This window comes from Balaenoptera acutorostrata, chromosome 3 (genome assembly GCF_949987535.1).
Source record: "Balaenoptera acutorostrata chromosome 3, mBalAcu1.1, whole genome shotgun sequence".
Classification (NCBI taxonomy): Eukaryota; Metazoa; Chordata; class Mammalia; order Artiodactyla; family Balaenopteridae; genus Balaenoptera; species Balaenoptera acutorostrata.
Genome location: NC_080066.1, coordinates 40,250,283 through 40,267,973, shown reverse-complemented (window position 1 = coordinate 40,267,973; position 17,691 = coordinate 40,250,283). Strand labels below are relative to the sequence as shown.

At 45.3% G+C, this 17,691-nt stretch overlaps 1 protein-coding gene across 5 annotated transcripts in view; it reads right to left on the bottom strand.

Annotated features, from left to right (window-relative positions):
• NTRK3 (neurotrophic receptor tyrosine kinase 3) overlaps nucleotides 1-17,691 on the bottom strand; it is a 378,761-nt gene that overhangs the window by 82,383 nt on the left and 278,687 nt on the right. The window contains exons 13-14 of one of the 5 annotated variants that reach the window (XM_057544728.1): nucleotides 7,310-7,444; nucleotides 3,670-5,768 (exon numbers count right to left, since the gene is read on the bottom strand). The exons of 3 other annotated variants lie outside the window; for them this stretch is intronic. In XM_057544728.1, coding sequence (XP_057400711.1) covers nucleotides 5,650-5,768; nucleotides 7,310-7,444 — 254 coding nt within the window. In that variant the 3' untranslated portion in view covers nucleotides 3,670-5,649. Of the gene's footprint in view, nucleotides 1-3,669; nucleotides 5,769-7,309; nucleotides 7,445-17,691 lie in introns of those variants that run through there. One more of the 5 variants, XM_057544729.1, reaches the window with a different exon arrangement.

Here is a 17,691-nt window from a genome sequence, read left to right as displayed (position 1 = left end):
CCAGCAGTACAGTGGGGATGTCAGGGGTGGGGCAAAGCTAGGGGTGCGGGGGAGTAGAGCTTCAGGCCTCCTGGAAAATTCGGATGCGGACCAGGTTCCCTGAAGCTCCCACCCTCCTCGCTGCCCCGTCGCCTCCTCCACTGTCACACTGAAAAGTTTTCCCTCTGTCCTTCCCAAAGGAGCCTCAGAGCAGCCAGCAACTCTTCACCCTCAAGCCTCCCCGTCCGTCCCTCACTGCTACCCTCACCTTGCTCTCCATTTCAGAGTCACTCTGGCGGCCACCTGTGAGTGTAGCCAGAGCTCCGAGTCAGTAAACACTGAAGGAACAAAGGCCCTCTGCCTAATCCACATCTGGCGCAGTCCAGGAAGCTACACACAAGTAAGTCACCCTGCATTGATCTGCCGGCTCCCATGCTGTCTCCACCGCATCAAACCCTCCCTGGCGTCTAGCTCCTGTATCTGAGACGCTTGAGCCTCTGCTCAGGCCTGGCCTTGACCTGCAGGAGCTGGGCGGAGCCAAGGGAAGTGTCACGGCCCAGCACTAGGCTGAGGTCACACCTGCAGCTGGGGAGGGGGAGGATGTGGCGACTGGGAGCTCGGCTACAGAAAAGAATTCCCACGTAAGAAGGGAGAGACAGGGTAGCCCAGAGCCCAGCTTCTTGGCTTCCAAATTGAAGATGCTTGGCATCTGCTCTTTCCCTGGGTGAGAAGCACATGGCTAAGATTCCGCACACCAGGAGGTCTTTGAGGAAGGGTGAAGAAAGTTCAAATGGGGGTGCAGAAGTCAGGCAAGGATCTTCCTTCCACTACCTTCCCGCCTGAAGCTGCTCACGCTTGCCCAGACCTGGGCAGCCTCACCTACCAACTTGAGGATGAAGTGTGTCTCAGCCAACAAGTCCTTCTTGATATCAAAGATGCCACCCTTGTCTGTTTGGGGATCTCACCAACTGAAAACCAGATGATTCATCTTAGATGTAAGAACAACCACACTTTCAGGCATCAAGGGTCGCTAAATGCTAGAATGGGTGAAGAAGGAGCCTGGCAGATGTTCTTTTCAAAATCACCCTGTTCGGGTGTTTCCAGGAGGAAGTTAGGGATAGCATCTGGCCCCAAAGACCCCTGAAGGACTTCATCTAAGGAGCCAGGGGGAGGCTATGATTGTGGAGACCCCAGGGCTGCAGCTTCCCAGGAGCAGAAGATGGACTGCTCTGTGGGGGCAGCTGAACAGCCAAGAGCACCAGGAGGTCAAAGAGACCCCATGTCAGTCCTGGCTCTGCCACTCACAGCTGTGAAAACCTGGCCTAGTGATTACTAACTCTTTCTAAGCTTCAGCTTCCTCATGGGTCAGATGTGCCTGGCGCTGAATAGGTGCTTCATAAGTTCGACATAATGATTGTTACTAATGCTCCCCAGGAAAGCCCATTCTTTGGAGCTTGGCCACCAGTTCCAGGATCTGGCCACACAACCCTAGTGAAAGACTCAGGTCCTCTCCAGAGCATTTCCCTGGAAGGCCCTACAACTGAGTTGACCACAGTCCTACAGCTTCTTAAGGGTACAGTGAGTTCCCCACCCTCTGAGCTTCAGGGAATAGGGTTCAGAACCAGGGCCCCTCAATCACTCCTTCCAGAATGAAGATCCAGAGAGCACATGGCAAGCACGCTGGGTTCATGGATTGAACCTTTGCCACGAAATTCCCTAGGACCAAAATGTAAGCTCAAGTCCAAGAAAGCCACTGTGAAATCCTGTGGGTGAGATTCCAAACACAGAGCTACAGTTCTTGTTGGTCCCCTGAGCCTCCCTGCCTGAAGCCAGTCCAAGCCAGCATCCTTGGTGGGCTGAGTTCCACTCCCCAGGCCTCCCCTGTGCCAGATCTGACTGCCCCAGAGCCTCTAACGTTGGTGTAGATGCCATGGGACTTCAGGGCCCAGCAGGAAAGCATGGGAAACAGAGTCCTGGACACTCAACACAGCTGCCCAGTCTCAGCCAGTCCTCATTCCTCCCGGCAACTTTTTCATGCTTCCCTGCCATTTGCCATGGTCTCTTCTGCTGCTTTAGACCTTCTCAGCGCTCTTAGATGTTCTCACTTGCAGCACAAGGCCTTGCCTTACACTTTATAGGCAAAATAGAAGCCACCAGACAAGAACTCTCTCACTCCCCTGCCCACCCCAAACCTCTAAACCCTCATCTTTTCCTCTTCCTCCTGCTGCACCAGGAGAGCTCTCCCTCCATGCGGCTGATCCTTCCTCCTGAGGATGGGTGCTTTTCTTTCCCATCTTCCCAGGGGCCGTTTCTATTCATCATCTTTTCTCCCATGCATTGGCAGGCTCTACGCATCCTGATAAAACAAAACTTAAATATCTCTAGTTATTAATAATGAACTTCTCCCTAGAATCCATGCAGCCTGATGGTCCCAAAGACAGTCTCAACCCCTGGGGCATCCCTGGTCCAATCCTGGAACCCTTGAGAACAGGAGAACGTGGAGCTGGGGCAACCCCTTACCCAGGCCACTCTATAGAAAAGGAGCATCCATTGGGGGTGAGGTGAGGTGAGGGCTCAAACCAAGCTAGACTTAAATAAGAGATTGAGTAAGGGTAAGTAGAAAAAGCACCAACCTAGTCGAATCAATCCCTGTTGGACTTCCACCTTGAGCTCACCCACCTTACTTCTGCATGCCTCATCTTTACTTCCTAAGTAAGAAGCCCAAAAAAAGCCTACTGAGACCAAGGGAAGGGTCAAAATCCTCCCAGCCCCCGACCTCCTCTCTTTTTCCAAATCTCCTACATACAAAGTCCCTTCCTCCTAAAAGGAAGACACTGTAAGTTACAGAAGGCATTTCGACCCTTCTAGCTGGGTCAGGGCCCAGGAACCAAGGGCAGACAGATACAGCCAGCTCATCTAAGCATTTTAGCCTCAGTAGGACCCCAGGACTCTTCTGCCTCTCCTCTCCTGGTAGCCCACATGAGACCTGACATGAGAGTTTGGCCTACCTTAGTGTGTATGTGTCTGGGGTGGGGAGGGGCAGGGGGTGGTCTCTGGATGATCGGCAGGTTGGCCTGCAAGCCCAGACCCCCCATCTTCCTCTGGGCAAGGTCACGTCCCCAAGATCCATAAGGGAGATATAAAACCACTCCAACCAAGGGAAAAATTTCATTGGCTTACTGGTGCACCAAAGATAAAGGATCCCTCAACCCCACTCCCAGACCCCCTTACACATCAGCTCTGAAGAAAGAATCTCCATAAGCCTTGGCTGTTTGGACAGTAGAAGAGTCCCCAGCCACCAAGGAGACAAGGGTCTCAGTAACCTGAGTTGTATCTGAAAGAGTCAGGTTTGAACCTGGCTTCTGTCTCTTGTGCTGTGTGACCCTGAGTGAACCATTCAACTCTCTGTGCCTCTAATTCTTTCTCAGTAAGATGAGGAAACACTTCACTGTATAGACTCAGCCTGTATCTGAAGGGGTCTCAGTGAAAGCAACCAATGGAACATGTTGTAAAATCCTTTGCAAACAGGACTTGGCTAAGAAACTTCTTTAAAAGAGTAATAGTAAAATAGGGGGGAATTAAAAAACAGGGTAGCCTGAAATTTCTATGTATCTTTAATATTCTTTGCAAAATTGCCAAATAAGAGGTCTGATCCAGTCATTTCATTAGAAAATAAAGTGTTTATTAAGAAACTATACACTGAACACTCCTATATGTCTCTGCGGAAACACAACGCCCCATGGTCATAGCACAAGGTGAGGAAAATGGCAGAATAAAAGATGCTGGGATGGATGGAGCCTGGGAGGCTGGAAATGAGGTAATGATTTACAATAATTAAAAGACATCATCCTCAAGCTTACTCCTTAAAGCCACACTCAGGAGGGGGCCCTGGCCCAAAGGGTCGGCAGGACACAATGGGGAACAGCCAGACATGAAGCAATGGGGAGCACGATGGCGGGGAGCTTGGCGGGGGGGGGCTAAATAAACACACTTCTAGGCCCTGGAGAGAACCTGAATCCCCGTGTGATACTTTGAACATTCAGGTGCCCGGGAGGCCACCCCAGATACTGGGCAAGAACTTGGAAAGCTCTGCATTTTTAAAGCCCATGGAGGTGTCTGCAGAATCAGGCTGGGAACCCGACGTGAAGAACCACCATCCACAGGACTCAGGACCTAAAGCCCTAAGTAGGAAGCCTAACCCCCAGGGAAATTTCCCAAGGCAGAGAATCTATTATCTATTACTGTACATCATCACTCCAAAACTTAGTGGGTTAAAACCACCACCATTTTGTCCTACGAGCTCCCCATGGTTGGCCCCCTCTTCCATCCTCCACCCCCAAGGGGGCAGCCTGTGCTGACCCCCTACAACGGAGGCACCATGGGGTGGGGGGCGGGGAACTAGGCCAAGCCCGAAGTCCACTCAGCCAACATGGCAGCAAATCTGGGAGAGGTTCAGGCCCTACAACTGTACCTTTCCTATTGAAGCAGGGGGAAAAGCATCCCTTTCCCTCTCCCCAGTGGATCAAGTTGAAAATCGGGGAAACAAACCTCCCTCTTTGGGAGAGGGTGGCCATGGAGTAAGGCATGAGTCAAAGCAAGCAAAGTAAACACATATATTGACCAGAGAACGGGATGACACTTCCATTGGAGCCATGAGAGGGGCTGGAGGAGGCCAATTTTTACTTCTCTTCCCCTTCAGTTCATCTTGGCCTTGAAATGGTGATTCCATTGGGTGCCAAAAGTTCTCAGAGTCAAGAATAAGTAAAAGTGGGGCAAGAGAGCCAATCCCGGGATCATGGAACAGCAGGAAGGGCCTTGGTCCCTGATTCCCTTGGTCCCTTGTGGTCCTAGCAGGATGCCCAATTCACAGGCAAGACCTCCTGCAGCCAAAGCTTGTCGGAACTGCAGATCTAGGGGCCAAGAAGGAGCCCTGGAGAAATCCTCTTCTCCAAGGAGTTTTCTAATACCACTCACTGTGAGCCGTTCCAGAGAGAAGAGGAAGTAGGGGGAAAGTGTGTCCAAAAAAAAGGTATGGTTTTCTCCACCAAAAAATATATATATATATATATAGAAAATGATTGGTTTCCATTCTTTCCTCTGAGACCTAATCTGGTGCCAATACTTGGGCCTGGCTCCCTCTCCTCTCACCGCGCCGTCTCCACCTCTGCTTAGATGTTCTTCCCCACGGGAGGCTGCAGGGCGACGAGGTCACTAAGAGGATGGCCTGGTATCCTAGGGAGAGCCAGGGAGACCCCACGCTTCCAAGCGGGGAGAGTGAGGCCGGAGCACGGCTGGACTTCATCAGGCTTTCTCGTGGTGGTTGGGTTGTTTGTGGAAAGCAAGAGAATGGCTAGTGTGTTTAAGAGATGGTTCCTGGTGCACAGGTTTTTAATTCTCTTTATTGGCTCTTAAGATGATGGCAGGAGCTGCCTTGGAGGCCAGAAAAAAAAGGAGCACAGTGATGATTGGAGGGAAAGGGCAACCCTGCCAGTGGCGGATGGGGGCAAACACCCGTCTTGGTGGTGATAAAGGATGCAGGGGCACCGGCGGCTTGTGTAGTTTCTACTTAGCTTCCCCGGATCCAAACAGAACCATGCCTAGAGCTTCCAACCTCTCAGAGGACCCAGCCTACCAAGGTGACATCAAAACAGGGAGGCTTAAAAGGAGTTTTTAAAAGCCATGACGTCCTTTGCTGAAATAAACATTGACATCCTCAACATAGATGCCATGGTTAAGAGGCTTGGAATGTCCGGGAAGGCTTATTGGATTCAACATAATTTCTCTGAAACCTATAAAACACAAAAACAAAAAAACAGAAAAACAGAAAAAGCAAAATAAAGTAAAAACCAAAACCCCCAAAGAAGATCAAAACTAGAAGGGGAAACAGAGAGGGAGCCTGAAAGGTAGAGGGAAGAACTGGAGATACGGGATACGGATATAGATATATTGGGAACAGCCAAATGAATTCTCAGCAAAAGGGAAGGATAGGAGGAGGGGATTAACTTAAAACCAAGCATGGTCAGAGAAACTGGAAACACTCCACTTTTGCTGCAGCCTCCACTGGACCGAGGAAGGGACGTGAGCAAAACGTTTGGGGGCTTGGCCTTGGATTGTCCTGGAAGAGGAGGGGAGGGGCAGCCTCATCTAAGTAGGAGGAGGCCCTGATGATGAGCTTGAGAGGGAGGTGGGAACAGGGCATAATCGCTAGGGTGCCTGGGGGGCAAAGGGGTGGGAGGAGATTGCTCTCCAGACCTTACATTCTTAAGGGATACCTGAGGGCCATTTCTAATCCTAGGAGCTGGGATAATGTGAACCACCTTTGACTGCACCAGGTTGGGGGCACTGTACATCCAAGACGATAAACTCCTTCTCCTTCACTTTTTCCTCTCATTTCACCCAGTCAGTGCAATGATGGCTGATCTCTCAGCCCTCCCATAATTCCAAGTCTCATAGGGGATGGAATACCCTGGAGGGGTAGCATTGGTGGCCATCAAGCCACGGGCAGCCTCAAGCAAGGAGGGCTTCCATGCTAGCTCAGCTCCTCTCTGGCCCACACTGCCATGGACGGAATTAGGATGTCCAGAGACGTTGGGTGCTCCTGATCAAATCTCCAGAAGGAGGTTTTCCAGTCAACCCCGGATTAAAATAATGTCTATAAAATAAGTGTGTGGGTGTTTACGTGCGTGTGCAGACAAGATAGGAGTAAGCCAGTCTTTTTAGGAAAGCTGTGTGCAGGTATGTGAAGAGCGTAATGGGCAGCTAGACGTTGAGGCTATCATGGGGAGAGATCGAGTTGGTAGCACTGAGACTTTCCCCTCCTCATTCTGAGGACATACTATGATCAAAACAGAGTTGAGTCATCTTGGATGCTGGGTGCCCTCCTTCTGCAGGGAGCGGGGTTAGATTGTGGAGATGGAGGAAAGTTCCTCATCGATGAGGTCATGTTTAGAGGGAGACTTGGTTTCAACTTGAGATGTTTCTGTGCTAGCATCACTGTGCTAACCCAGGACAAGGGCTCTCTTGGGTCTGAGGCAGGGGGAAGGCAGGCCATTGGTCTAGAGGGTCTGCGACTCCATTGTTTCTCTCCAGGCCATGGTCCCTCTCTCTCTTGTACCAGATGCCTCACCTAGGCCCTGTGAAGTATCCTGGCCTGGAAGAGTTCCCTCACCTAAGGGATTTTAGTACCAATCCCACACTAGGCACCTAGTCATCCCTGAATCCTCTGGGACCTACAGAAACTTCATGAGGTCTTAAGGTCTTAAGAATTAAAATTGGTGAGGGGGACAGGGGGTCTGTACTGCATACAAAGACGTCAAAGGAGGTAACTCACCATGTGACCTTGGGTAAGACACTTCCCCACTCTGGACCTCAGGTTCCTCATATATATAGTGAGTTGATGGGACTAGATGATCTCTATTGTCCTTCAAGTTTAATATCCCATGATTGTCTATGTTTGAAAAGACCCCTGGCAGAAGAGGCAGACATGGGGGAATTAATGGTCAGTATTGAGCCCCATGTGCAAAGACACGGGGAAGTATTTTTCTTAAGTGCACAAGGCCAGAAACAGAAATCCAGGTGTTCCCAGCTCCTGTACTCACACTGCTTTACCTGTAGGGGCACCTGCTTTATTTTAGGCATAAAATCTAGATACATGGTCCTCTGAGTATCACACAGTGGCATTAAGGAACTGCATGAGGGGATCACCATAAACTCTGTCCAACCTTTCCCTACCATGTTTAACCCCCACCCCCATCCCTCTTCTTGGGCCGGGGGAATCCTGAACTTGTGGCCATCACTGCTTTTGTCAGTGCCATTTCCGGGGCTGGAAGGAAGATTTCTATGAACTGAGCTGATGATCCCACAGGTCTTGAGACCACCTTTTTGGCCCCTTCTCTCCTAGAAAAGAAATTCAGCTACTCTCCAAGAAGAAACAACATGACAAGGGGGAATGAAGAGGAGAAGAGACGGGGTGTTTGGCCCCTTGAAATCGTTCTTGCCTCAGTTAGGGCATAAACAGAACGACAAAAGCTGTTGGTTCCCTAGAGACGTGACAACTCTAAGTCCTATGAAAGAGGTATGATAGCTTGTGAGTGAAATCTCCCTTGAAGGCCATGCAGCATCGTGGGCCCTGGAAGGCTCCATGTCGGATCCATTAAAGGCGGGGCCAAGCCTCTGCCGAGGTCCCTGAAGCCACCTCCGTGAACATGAGCCTTTTCCCATATGAGCCGGGATCTGAAGTTTGTTTCCTCTGGAACTCTTTCCCAGATGGAGCCTTTCCAAGATTCTAAATGCTGAGGCCTTATAGCATAAGAGGCACCGCTCCAAAATCCTCCATTCCTCCCCCTTTCACTCAGAACAACCCCAGAGCAGGAAGGAAAAGGCATATGCTCGGGGGAGGGCAGGGGGGACAAGGACCACCATGGACCTGGACTGGGAAAGGGAGAGATGGCTGGAGGAAAGGCCAAAGAGGAGCAAATATACTTCTGAAGAAAGCTTCGTCCCCCAGTGGCCCATGGACCCTCACGTCTAACCTTTTCCTCCATCTGTCAACAGCTGTCCCCAGAGTCATCCAGCACAAAGCTACTCGTAGGCCCTCTGTAATTCAGAACAGAGCCTGGTCTTCAGGGACTGTCTAGGTGTATGTTTCCTGAGAAGCAAGCCAGAGACTCTGGGATCGTTTTGGGAAGGGAGGGAAGCTGGGAAGGAAGAGGCTAGGGGGTGCTAAGCACCCAGAGAATTGGATGAAAGCTTTCGGAGCCAATCCCATTGGGCCAAAAGCCGGTTAAATCTTCAAGGGCAAGTTCTTTAATATTCACTGCAGCAAGAGAAGGGCTGCCTTCTATGGCCGTGCAACACAAAGGATGGCCTAGACCTTCACACCGCTCTGTTTTTCTGACAATCTTGTAAATCCTAATCATCTCACCCTCTCTGGGGTTTCATCCCAGCCCCACTCTCTTGCTCTGGCCTTGGAAGTCTAGGGCTACCAGCTTTCCAGGCACCCACCAGTGAGAACTTCCCTTGCATCTTCTGTCTACACACTCATTTGACTTTGGATTCTCAAGGCCTCCCTTTCTGTCCCTGCTTCTTCCTTTTTGTTATCTGACATGGTAATTTTATTCCCTAACCCCGTAAAGTGGGTTTGGGTTATGGTCTTGATAAAAGGTCCAATACCAAATGGAGCCCTATTGGATTATTTCCCAACATTCCCTCGTCAAATGTATTCATTCATCCTCTTAAAGTTGCTACATCGCAGAAACGCTTAGCATTTACATAGCATTGGCTGTGAGAAAGAGGAGGTTGATATACACAGGAGTCCTGGCACTGAGGTCATGGGTGGCTTAATCATAGGGAATCAGAGGCACAGAGCAGTTGAGATCCTTGTCCAGAGACAGAGTGAGAGCAGGAGGGGTCCACAGGATAGATGTCAGGGTGGGGAGCCTGCATTGTACCCCACCCCAGTCAGGGGGCATTCTAGCCACACCCTCTACACCATTGCCCAAGGGGTGAGAAGATGTGAAATGTCTTGAAGCATGCTGTGGGCAGGCATGGGCTAAAGAAGGGAGACTCAAGCAATGCCCGGCTATAACAGCCCTACCATCCAATGCATCACTGATCACCCTGAATCCAAAGACCTGTATAAGCTAGTGATGGTGCCAGGCACTGCTTACAGATAATTCAGTATCTCTATTTTATTTTATTTTATTTGCTGCACCACGCAGCCTGCGGGATCTTAGTTCCCCGATCAGGGATTGAACCCAGGCCCTGGCAGTGGAAGAGCAGGGTCCTAACCACTGGACCACCAGGGAAGTCCCTCCAATATCTTTTAAAATTTGATATTATTAACTCTATTTTACATGCGGGAAAACTAAGGCTCAGTAATACATATTTAAAAAAAAAACCCAAGTACACTTTGTGGCAGAGTCTGATATTGAACACTGAACCAAGTTTTTCATAACCTTAAACTCCTTATAATTAACTGCTTTGTAATATGGCTTCCATTTGTTGAAAATCAATGTACGGAAAAGGAGGCAGAAATGGAGGTCAAGGCTGCAGTGATGGGGACATTCTTCAGGGGAAGCAGGGCTTTACCTCCGGCTCCTTCTGCAAGGCCTGGCTGGAGGGCTAGAGTGTTCCTTCCTCACTAACAGCTTCCCTACCAGGGAGCCGAGCACCCCCCACGCCCCGCCACTGCCCTCCTCCAGTAGATGCCCAGCCCAACCCTTTCCCACGCTGCCTCATTTTCTGCAAGTGTCAGCCAGCCACACCTACCACTTGGTTTGTATTAGGACCTACCAAGTAAAGAATCCCAAACTCTATCTAGACATTGAGCCCTTCATTTTGATGTTACTTCTGGGAGTTCAGCTTAAGAAGGATGAAAAGTAAACCTGATGAAAGAGAGATAATCATGAATTTGTAGAGAAGAGCAATTATTCAGAACATAGTGACACCTAGAGCAAGAGTGTAGAATCTGAGAATCCTCCTGGGAGGCCAAGTATGGAGCCCAGAATTGCTCTCTCCCCAGCACTCTCCCCTTGGGTCACTATGTGAACAAGAAGTGACAGGAAAAGGTACATTACGGTAAAGAAAATGTCCCTCATAAATGTCGCTTGCTTCGTTTGCTGCCTGTATGGTGACCTCTCTAAGGTCATGGGAAGAAGGTCATCAAAGAGCCCCAGTGGTCCCGGGTTATGACTATTGTTACATGGTTCTGTACCTTTGCCTCCTGATGTGGCTATTGTTGTTCTCAATCTAAGTTCTTTCCTGCCATCAGATTCAGTAAAAAGATGGTGGCACTGAGCCACGTGGGTGAGACCCAAATGCCTAGACTTGCTGGCCGCAAACTATCTTACTTAAAGCTCTCAGATCATTTCCTCTGTTATTCTGAGGTTGCAAACCTAACCAATGGGCCATCTGTGGCTCTGGGTTGTGTCTCATTTTAGCGTGCTTTTAAAAAATTTTTTGAATTAGTTGCCAACATCTAAAAGTTGGAAGATTTCACATTTAAAATATCCCTATTTCTAGCTTCCCTTAAAAATCCAAGAGTTCTGTCAATGTTGGGCCAGCATTTCTGCACAATGATAATCAGCTAGAGCAAAGTGGTGGCCACTCCATTTAGACAAGGCATGTGTTCTCTAATTCACCATATGCCACACCACTCCCTATTATCCTCCACCTGGTCCCTTCACTTATTTACAATCCCTGCATGGTTTGTCTTAGCATTTGAGTTGAAAACTTTACAATAAACATAAAGCCAGCACTAGGTTATGAGCTGTGCATTAAAGACCAGGGAATGCCCTCTCAGCAAGCCTCACTGATTATCCCTATAATGACCAAACTTATGCTTCCTCTGGTTATGGTTAAAAATGATACATAAGTGGCTGGAAACCTCCATCAGAGGGATAAACCTATCTCAGAAAGAGGAGATAGTTCAGGAGTTGAACTGTATGGGTAAGAGGGCATTGTGTTCAGAAATCAGGTTCCCAAGAAGAAAACATGCTAGAGACCACTTATAATGCTACTGTTGGGTGAGAAGATGGTATTTTGGGTATTTGTATCATCAGCTGGCTGTGCTTCCACTTTCCTTGACACATGTCAGGCACTTGACCAAAGGTTATCAAGTGCCAGCTAGCAGGACTTTTCAATACAGCTGTTAAATGTCATGGGGTATGATTTGACTCAAAGTATTCCCATATCCTTACAACAACAAACATGCTACAAAGGCTTCTATAGGATATGCAAATGTACTTGGAACTGAAACGTCCCTCTTGTATATTTCATGGCTAAGAGTGCTGAACTGAGATCCCCAGCTTCAGTACGCAGCACCTTTTCCTGTAAAGTTGCCTCAATACTGCTGGGAAAATCAATGATGAGACTGCCCTGGCCCATGTGCAAAGCCTGGTTCCAGCTGTGCGCAGATGCTCTGAGGGAGGGGCTGCTGTTGAATGCAACCCAAATGTGAGTTAGCTCAGGGAATCATGCCAGGAGAAGTCACGGTGGGAGGGCATCCACACCTCGGTGAGATAAAAGGGTATGGAACACTGAGATTCTCAGACAAAAGCCAAAGGCTCTTCCCTGAAGGAATCTTGAAGGCTCTCCTGACTGCTCCCTGAGGAATACTGCAAGGCTTGCACTCAAAAGGAGGAGGAATGTCCTTGGGGGCTTCGCTCTTGGTATCACTATTGTCCCAGCAATAAGCTGAGCTTGGATCAAAGGAGTGAAATGTTAGTTCCAGAGAAAGGGAAATTCCTTCCACTCCAGGACCTGGATGAAGTGACCTCTTAGAATCAAAATACTTCACAAGCCATGGAGTAAAATTAGTCACCTGGTAAAACCTGTTTACCATTCTCAAAATTAACTATATAAGGGACAATTTGTAATACCGGAATATCTCTTGCTTAATTGAGAGGAGAGAGAGCCTCAGGTATGAATAACCTTTCTCTACCTTCACCCCCTCCCTGCACTTCAAAATACTTGTCTTTATATTCAGCATATTTTCCCCTTTTTGATTCTTTTTATTCTTTTCCAATGTTTGAAATATCTGAAATAAGAAAGCGTAGAGATTATCAAAACTGTGTACCCACCACCCAGTATTAACAATTTATTACATTTTGATATCTTCTTTCCAAATTTTTGAGAGAAATAATACATGACACCTATGGTTGTGAGCCCATATGAATGCATCCATGATCCTGTTCCTAATCTAATCCCTCACCAGAGGTAATCACTGCCCTGAAATAGATGAGGATCATTTCCAGGCATCTTTTAATAACTTGCCTGCAGAGGTATATATCTGTAAGAAAATTGCCTAAGTTTAAATTTTAAAACAAGGGATGTTTTTTTCTAGATTTATCCACATTAAGACGTGTAGTTCTCATTCATTAATTGTAACTGATGGAGTCTACCATGTGACTATACTACAAATTATTTGTCTGTTCTACTAACTGACACTTATTTCCATTCTGTCATTACTCCAAAAAAAGTTGCAATAAATATTATTACACAAGTCTCTTTACGTGCATGTGGGAGAGTTTCTCTAGAGCAGCAGTTGGCAAACTTTTCCTGTAAAGGCCCAGATAATAAATACTATTTTAGGCTTTATACAAATCATACGGTCTCTGTTGCTGCAACTAAATTCTGTCATTGTAGTCTGAAAGCAGCCATAGACAACACAGAAACAAACAAATGTGTTTCAATAAAGCTTCAATGGCAAAAACAGACAGGAACCAGATTTGGGCCTTGGCCCACAGGCCACTGTTTGCTGACCTCTAGAGGCTTGTTACTCAAACTATGGGCACGTAGACCAGCATCAGCATCAGCTAGGAGTTTGGTAGAAATGGAGACTCTTAGACCTCAGTGAATCAACATCTTCATTTTAACATGTTCTTCAGGTGATTTCTATGCACAAAAAAATGTTTCAGATGAATGGCTTTAGAGGATATCCCTATAGTTTAGTGTATAGAAATCCTTCACTGTATTGCTAAACGTTTCCCCAAAGTGATGGGACCAACTCATATTTCTATGATCACTAAATGGATGAACGTCTTACCCTGTCTCCCCATATATGATATTATCTGATGTGTGGTAGATGTTATCTTCTTGTAGCTTTAAGGTGCATTTCCCTGATTACCGCTGAGGTTCACATCATCTCAATTGGAGTTCCCTGTTCTGTGAAGTGTCTCTTCCTATACTTTCTTCATTGTGTTGTGTGTGTGTGTGTGTGTGTGTGTGTGCGTGTGTGTTATACATGTGTGTGCATTATATATATTATGTGTGTATATGTGGATATATATTACCTATATAATAATATTATATAATAATATATAATATGTACATACACATACTATATATATCTACACACACATACATACATTGTATATAAGTTGGTCTTTTTTATTTGTGGGAGTTTGTTATTTATTCTGCATGTAAATTCTTTGTTGGCTGTATGCATTGGAATTATGCTCTCTCAGTCTATGGTTTATCTTTTACGTTTGTATATGGTATCTTATATAGATTTTTAAAAATTAATGTAGACAAATGCATTAATCTTTCCCTTTATGTTATTTATAATCTGTATCTTAAGATTTTCTCCCCTCAATGTCAAAGCATATACTCTTTTCCTCTAAAAGTACTATATTTAACAATCTCTCTTAGAGAAGAATTCCAAAAATTTATGTAGAGTCTCCTCACTCAAGGAAATGGAGCTTAACTCCCCACCTTGTGTTCTGTGTTTATCAGCTTACTTCCAAAGAGTATGGCAAGGGGAAAATGTAACTTTACAGTGGAGAATCCTGGTCTCAGCCAGGTGATCAGGGCTAGCATATTCAATGATGCCATGTGATAAGCATGATATGATGTGATGAGGGCAGCATGCATCTCTGTGGTCTTCTTCCCCAAAACTCACGACCCCAACCAACAAGATTAAATTGGGAGGCATTCTGCATAAAATCTGACCTCAAAACTGTCCAGGTAATCAAGGACAAGGAAAGTCTGAGAAACTGTCACAGATCAGATGAGGTTAAAGAACCATGATAACTAAATGTAATGTGGTATTCTGGATGGGATTCTGAAACAGAAAACAGACATTTGAGGAAAAACTGGTGAAATCAGAATGAAGTATTGAGTTTAGTTAACAATAACATGCCAAAGTTGGCTTCTTAGTTGTGACAAATGTGTCATGGTGATTTAGGATGATTACAATAGAGAAAACCGAGTGAGAGGTATAAGAGAATTCTCTGCATTCTCGTTGCAACGTTCCTGTATATCTAAAAGTATTTTAAAACAAAAACCTTATCTAAAGCAAAAAGTTCTACTTTTAAATTTCACCCAGAATTTATAATTTATTGTGTGGCTGGTATGAGATTATTTTTCCTCATGTGGTTTTATTGAATAAATTCTCCCTTTCATACCGATTTGCAATGACACATCAAAAATACACACATAGCCAGACATCTTTCTGTTTGTCTATCTATATATCTACATACATACACATGTATGTTTTCTGAGTGCTAAAAAACTATTATTATACTTTGGCCTATTTGTCTCCCCATCTTAATTACTAGAACTTTATAATACGTCTTTTTGTCTATGAGAGCAAATCTCCTCAACCCTCTTTTAAAAAAATACCTTGGCTATTCTTTGTCTTTCATTCTCTCATATAAATTATAGAATAAGCTTATCAAGCAAGTGTCTTCAAAAACCCTGCTGGGATTTTTATTGGGAGTGTATTTAATTTATAAACTTGGGGGATAATCAACATCTTCATTATATTGGTTCTTCCTATTTATGAACAAGATATATGCTCCATTTACTCATTCTTATTTTATACTCTTAATATTGTCTTGTATTTTCTAGAAGATATTGCATATCCTTTGTAGAATTTATAGTTTTTTGCCTTTTTTTATTTCATTTTTGCTATTGTAAGTGTGATTTGTTTTCAGTTAAATTTTCTAACTGTGTTTAGGGAATATATTAATTTGTGTTTACTGATCTTGTATTAGTAACGTTGCTGAGCTCTTTAACTTGTTCTAGCTTTATAAATACCTTTTGATATTCTATGTAGGATGATCATATCATTCACGAAAAGATGGTCGTATGTCTTTCCACAATTCTTATATTTCTTTTCTTTTCTTATTGCATTGGGTAGAATATCCAGAACATTGTTGAGTGAAAGTCAGGATAACAAACATCTTTATTATTAAATGTTTTTTTTTTTCTACATGGTTCATAATGTTGGATTGTAGTTCATTTTGAGTAGGAAGGGGTTTTTTTCCCCTCTTTTCCTTTTGTGCTCAGTCATCATTGTCTAACGTTTTTGGTGTTGTTGTTGTTATTGCTGCCTCCACCAAGGCTCTTAGAACTTCAATTCCAAACCCATCCTATAATGATGGCCTGGGGCCCCTAAAGGGTGATACCATTTTAAAATAAAAAGCTGCTGAAAACAAAAAGTTCTACTTCTAAATTTCAACCAGAATTTATAACTTATTTTGTGACTGGTATGAGGTAATAATATAACTTTATTATTCCTCATGTTGAATAGTTTCTCCCTTCCATACTGATTTGCAATGGGATATAGCAGAACAGTCTTCAGCTAGGTGCGTGGCTTAAGTCAGTTCATCATCTCATGGTTACATCTTTACCTCTCTCCCCTACCTCCTTAGGTTCAGAGATTCCTATTAGCTGTACTCTCAGATAGGGGTTGGCAACACTATTTTTTTCAGACTCTTTTCATCAGTGTGGAAGCCTGTCCCCAACCCATGGCTTCAAGCAGTGATTCTAGCCCTGATCCCTTGACAATCTGGACCACATATAGTTGTGCAGGACGCTTGAGAGCTAAATTTCTGTCCTTACTTTTTGCCTCCAGACTTGGAGCCCAGCCTGAGAATGAATGTAGCTCTGCTCATCAACCTTTTGTTTCTGTACTATTTCTGACCCATCAGGTTACTTATCTTGCTCTTAGGCCCACATAGCTGGGTCTTGGGCTCAGCTATGTGTTCTTATATTTTTCTGTCTCTGCAATGTGTTTGGAGCAGAGGAGGTGCACTAAAGCATGAACCCACTGCACCATCTTGACCACAGCCTGATTACTTTCCTTTCTTTTGGTATTAGAGAAAAATGTATTTTCTTTTTTTCTTTAACTGGTGCCTTCAATCCTATCTCCAACTTCTTTCCTCAATTATTTCCTATCTCTCCAGCATCTTCCATAAATCCTGTTCTATTCCCCTTTCTGCAGAAATCTACATATGGTCATCTCTATCTTTTGGTATGTGCTCATGTACCAAATCCATGTGTGTCCACATTCCCAGTCTCTCACCTAGTAAATGATGGAGCAATGTCCTCCACTGTACATACCATCTGCTATCATCCCATTTCCTTAGTTCCTTTGGATACCAACATTTTGCATGATCCAATTCCAACTATAACTCCAGTATCTCACAGATCTTTAATGCTTAAATTCCCATAATCCAAGTTCTATTCCCTCCACAGAAACTGACCTCTTGAAGGTCACCAATGGTTAGTCCATAACTAGATTTTCTCCATTCCTCTTCACCTTGGTCATTCCACAGAGTGTGGTATCTCAACCATCCCACATCTCCCATGACACTTATAATACTGTGTCATCTTTCTACCTTTCTGCTCCTGTTCTTTCTGCTGGTTTCTTTTCCTCCACCTGTACCTATGGTGGTGTCTCAAGGATCAGTCCTTTCACCCTTGGTTACTCAGAGTGGTTCTTGGACCAGCAACAGCAGCATCACCTGAGAGCTTTCTAGAAATGAGGACTCTCAAGCTCTTACTCCAAACCTAGTGAATCAAAACCTGTATTTTAACAGAATCCTCAGGTGATTATAGTGTGGGAATGCTGTTCTAGCCATCTTCTCTCCATCTCTCTCTCTCTCTATCTCCTTGTACAATCCATCATTAATGTCCACATCCAGGGGTGTGACGTCTAACTCTTTAACTCCAGCCAAGAACTTTCTTCTAAATTCCATTCGCATGATGCCAACTGGCTACTTGGCATTTCCATTATTGTGCATCATAACCACAAACCCAACATTTCTATAATCCCCATCCCAAACAATTTCCCTTCCTGATGGGCCAATTCTTTAAAATCTCTACCATGCTTATAATCACCTAGGCACAAACTATTGGAATCATCCTCATTTCTTGCCAGTGTCTTTCTAATTTCCCATATCTAATCAAGCATCAGGTTTCAAT